The sequence below is a fragment of the Sinocyclocheilus rhinocerous genome, unplaced genomic scaffold, assembly GCF_001515625.1.
Source record: "Sinocyclocheilus rhinocerous isolate Xijiao unplaced genomic scaffold, SAMN03320098_v1.1 scaffold3529, whole genome shotgun sequence".
Taxonomy (NCBI): Eukaryota; Metazoa; Chordata; class Actinopteri; order Cypriniformes; family Cyprinidae; genus Sinocyclocheilus; species Sinocyclocheilus rhinocerous.
In genome coordinates this window covers 29,736-33,767 of record NW_015638987.1, presented here as the reverse complement: position 1 = coordinate 33,767, position 4,032 = coordinate 29,736, and the positions used below count along the sequence as shown (strand labels likewise).

At 44.2% G+C, this 4,032-nt stretch overlaps 1 protein-coding gene across 8 annotated transcripts in view; it reads right to left on the bottom strand.

Annotated features, from left to right (window-relative positions):
• Positions 1-3,488, bottom strand: part of LOC107750822 (TSC22 domain family protein 1) — a 17,841-nt gene extending 14,353 nt beyond the window's left edge. For 2 of the 8 annotated variants that reach the window (XM_016566355.1, XM_016566357.1), the window contains exons 1-2: positions 1,690-3,487; positions 1,177-1,258 (exon numbers count right to left, since the gene is read on the bottom strand). In XM_016566355.1, the coding sequence (XP_016421841.1) occupies positions 1,177-1,258; positions 1,690-2,875 (1,268 nt within the window). In that variant the 5' untranslated portion in view covers positions 2,876-3,487. Of the gene's footprint in view, positions 1-1,176; positions 1,259-1,607 lie in introns of all 8 variants that reach the window. The other 6 variants (XM_016566352.1, XM_016566353.1, XM_016566351.1 and 3 more) reach the window with 5 other exon arrangements.
• Positions 3,489-4,032: the final 544 nt, after the last annotated feature.

Below are 4,032 nucleotides of genomic sequence, written 5' to 3'. Positions count from 1 at the left end.
GTTTCACAGTGCGGCTCATTTCAGTAGCTCACACAGCAGGAAGGAAACACAGGGAAAACATATTTCAATACTTTTTCTCGCAGTTATATCGTTGGGTAAGTATAGGCGACTGTATAAAAATTGCGGGCATCAGGGAGCCGCTATTGAAACCGCTTTCGAATGCGCGCTCTCATTTTACTTTCACTTTCACTTTTGAGATTTGCGATCACAAGGACTCTATACTATGGAGAGGCAGTACTTACCACACATTTGACAAGATTAGATGTTTGTCATTGGTGCTCAGGATCTGCAAATCATTCACCATCGTCCTATCAGACATTTCTCCTTACTCTGTGTATGTGGTAAGCGAACTTTCATGTACTGTAATGCAACAGGCTACCGCTAGCAAGCGGCTAACCTTTTAGTGGCTACGTATAACGCGTTATTTGTTTCACGCTTCGGGCACACCCCTATCCTATAAATATCCTATAGCAGACACAGCCGGCTGAACGTACTGTATCAGTGCATTCTCTTAAAGTGACAGCACTTTCTTAATATTAATCAAACAACAACAACAAGGAAATCACTCACTGCTCTTGATTGAATAACTTTTGTAACTTTAATAAAGATTCATCTTTAATTTATACAGTCAAATATGCAATGCTATTTTACATTTGATTACTTTATTCAATTTCTGTACCTAAAAACTATAAACATAGCACATACCGAATAGTACCGAAACCATGACTCTAAAACCGTGATACAAACCGAACCGTGAGTAAGTTGAACCGTTCCATCCCTAATAAATAATACACACACACATTTTTCTAACTTTATTCTGTTTTAAAATTAGTTTGAAGTTAATGTACTAAAATATAAACATTAATAAATTTATACAGACATTTAAAAATAATACAATTTTAAATATCTATATTTTTTACACTACGTTTAAGTACATCAAGTTTACCTTGATGTACTAAAATTAAACATTTCTACAAAATATAAATAATTTTAAAGATATATATTAAAAAAATAATAATAATTTGTATATAAATATATAATTTTAAATAAATAAAAAGAAAAAAAACCTTCAAAATATTAATAAAAACTATAAAAGTATCTCTATCCTAAAATAACATTGAACACAATCACAGTCATCAGTCCCCCAACAACAAGTGGTTTCTGAGTGTCTCTTACCTGTCTTCATCTGCACCAGTTGAGACCGTAAAAGCACTGGCAGCGCCGTCCTGTCCGAGAGCAGCCACCGGCCCAGCCCTGCCTCCTGTTGAAGTTAATGTACTAAAATATAAACATTAATAAATTTATACAGACATTTAAAAATAATACAATTTTAAATATCTATATTTTTTACACTACGTTTAAGTACATCAAGTTTACCTTGATGTACTAAAATTAAACATTTCTACAAAATATAAATAATTTTAAAGATATATATTAAAAAAAAAATAATAATTTGTATATAAATATATAATTTTAAATAAATAAAAAGAAAAAAAACCTTCAAAATATTAATAAAAACTATAAAAGTATCTCTATCCTAAAATAACATTGAACACAATCACAGTCATCAGTCCCCCAACAACAAGTGGTTTCTGAGTGTCTCTTACCTGTCTTCATCTGCACCAGTTGAGACCGTAAAAGCACTGGCAGCGCCGTCCTGTCCGAGAGCAGCCACCGGCCCAGCCCTGCCTCCTGCAGCCAGAGACAGCAGCGTGTGGTGCTGCAGCAGGAGCCGCTGCGCATCTTCCAGCTGTGAGGCCGTCACGTATGCGGGGCCCGCCAGGTGCAGCGGGGCCCTCAGCGGCTGCAGGTCGCTCTGAGCGGAGCTGCGGGATGAAGACAGCTGCGCTCCAGGTTGGTTCGGGTTGATGCCCATCTGCGGGGGCCTCGGAGACACGGGCCCCGGAATCCCGATGGACACTGGAGTGGCTCTGGGCGACACTGCGTTCGGAATCGGAAGAGGTTGGACGTTTGCCGCGATCTGAGCGTATTCCACCGGAGTGTAGCTGCTCTGGGGCTCTACACTGTAGGATCGAACCGGAGCGGATGAGCTCTCCGTCAGAGGAACCATGTGAGCGCAAACCTGATGGACATCTCCGCCGCCGCTCAAGGTGCTTCCAGAGGAGCTGCCGCTCGTGGTCTCGTGTTCTGATTGAATGACGCTCTCCACTGCTCTGTGAGCGACAGAGGCGACGGACGCGACGTCTCCAGGCGGCGCGTCTTTTTCGTAAAACTCCGTACAAGTCCAGCGTCCCTTCCGAAACGGCTCCGAGTTGGAGTCCAGCTTCACCACCCTGAAGCGAGACGCTGTGGTCGAAGGATTTGCGGATGCTAACGGCATCGTAACTCCAGCGGCGGAGTCCGTCGCGACAGAAACCGAGCTCGACGCGGATCCGCAGGCCTCCGCTTGCACGGAGCGTCCGCTCGGGGCTGGAGCCTGCGGAACGACGGGGATCGCAGAAGGAGTCGCAGAGGGAGCCACGGATCGCCCGGTCTTGTGATGATGATGATGGACGCCGTTAACCATGTACCCCTGGTGCATCACCAGCTCGTTAGGCGACGCGACTCCCGGCGTCTCGCCGCCGTGTAAACTGTTCAGCGTCTCCTCAGACGAGCTCCGCTCGGGGACGCCGGTGTCCGTGGCTCGGGAAACCGACACGTCCAGGATATCTGACGACGACAGGTCCTCGGTGTGCGACTCGTCCATGTCGTCGTAGCTCTCGGTGTCGTCGGCGATGCTGTTGTTGGCGCTGGCGGAGGACACCTGCGCGGGCAGGACGCTGGTGATCTGGAAGCCGCTCTTCTTCTTCACCGTCGGGACACCGAGGCTGTGCGGCCCGGGGGACGACGAACCGGCCGGCGGCGGATGCGCCATCACGGCGGTCGTCGGTAAACGGTGCGCTGGAGCTGATGAACACGCTACAGTCGGTGCAGTGACGTCGTTAGCAAACCGTTTATAGTCCCCATTTAAAGAGTTTGACAGCTGCTCCGACAAATCTCAGCGCTGCTTGTGATCAGTGAGTGTTTATGATGAATAACGCAGGCTAGCGTCGGCTAGCTCCCGGTTAGCACGTTAACCGCGCCGTTTGGTTAACCGACAGCGAACTCAATCCATCAGCAGAATATCGTTAACTTTATGTCCTGACAGAAATACGCGTTTGTGTCGGCGACACGCGTCAGTTACCGGCTGATAAATGAACATAAACAGACCGTCGACATCACCTCAGAATTGCGGACGCTCCTCCGAACTCTTGATTTGAGTGAATTCGGACTCAGACGCTCCGAGTCGCCGGTTAAATCCGTTTCACGCCGCTTTCTGCTCTCAGGCCCGCGTGAGGAGGGAGAAATGGCTTCATTCGCAGCTTTGCTGTCTCATCCCGTCGCTGTCTCATCACTGCTGGACGCTGTTAGCACGCTAACCGACGAGCTAGCAGCTGTGGTGACGCCAGCAGGGGGCGGGGCCGCGGCGCGCAGGACACGCCCACCGCTGAGACATTATGGACAGTCTTTCATTAATTTTCACTAAGTTAAAAATTCTAAAATATATATATATATATTTAAAGTTTACATGATAAAATATACATATAAAGCATTTTAAATTGTTATATTTTACATGGACTAATTAACCTTTTAGTAAATTTTGCAGTGTAAATAATTGTTTTGATGTGAATAATTTTAGTGTAAATGTTTTGTAAATTTTGCAGGGTAAAATGGTGGTAAAAAAAAAAAGGGTAAACAGCCATACTAGGCATAAACAGATGTGGTAAAGTAATGCTCAAATACCGCGTTTTCTAGAATTTATTCTTACATATAAACAATACAAAGATTTTTTCTTCAGAAAAAGAGATAGTCAAGAAAGATGTCTGTGTTAATTCATTAATATGAACAACATTTGTTACAGTATTTATTTGTTCATGTAAGATAATAAAAATAACTATTCATTGCTAGTTCGTGTCAGCTCAGGTCCATTAAACAATAATAAGAGATACAACTTTTGATTTTAATAATATATTAGTAAATGTTGAAATTAAC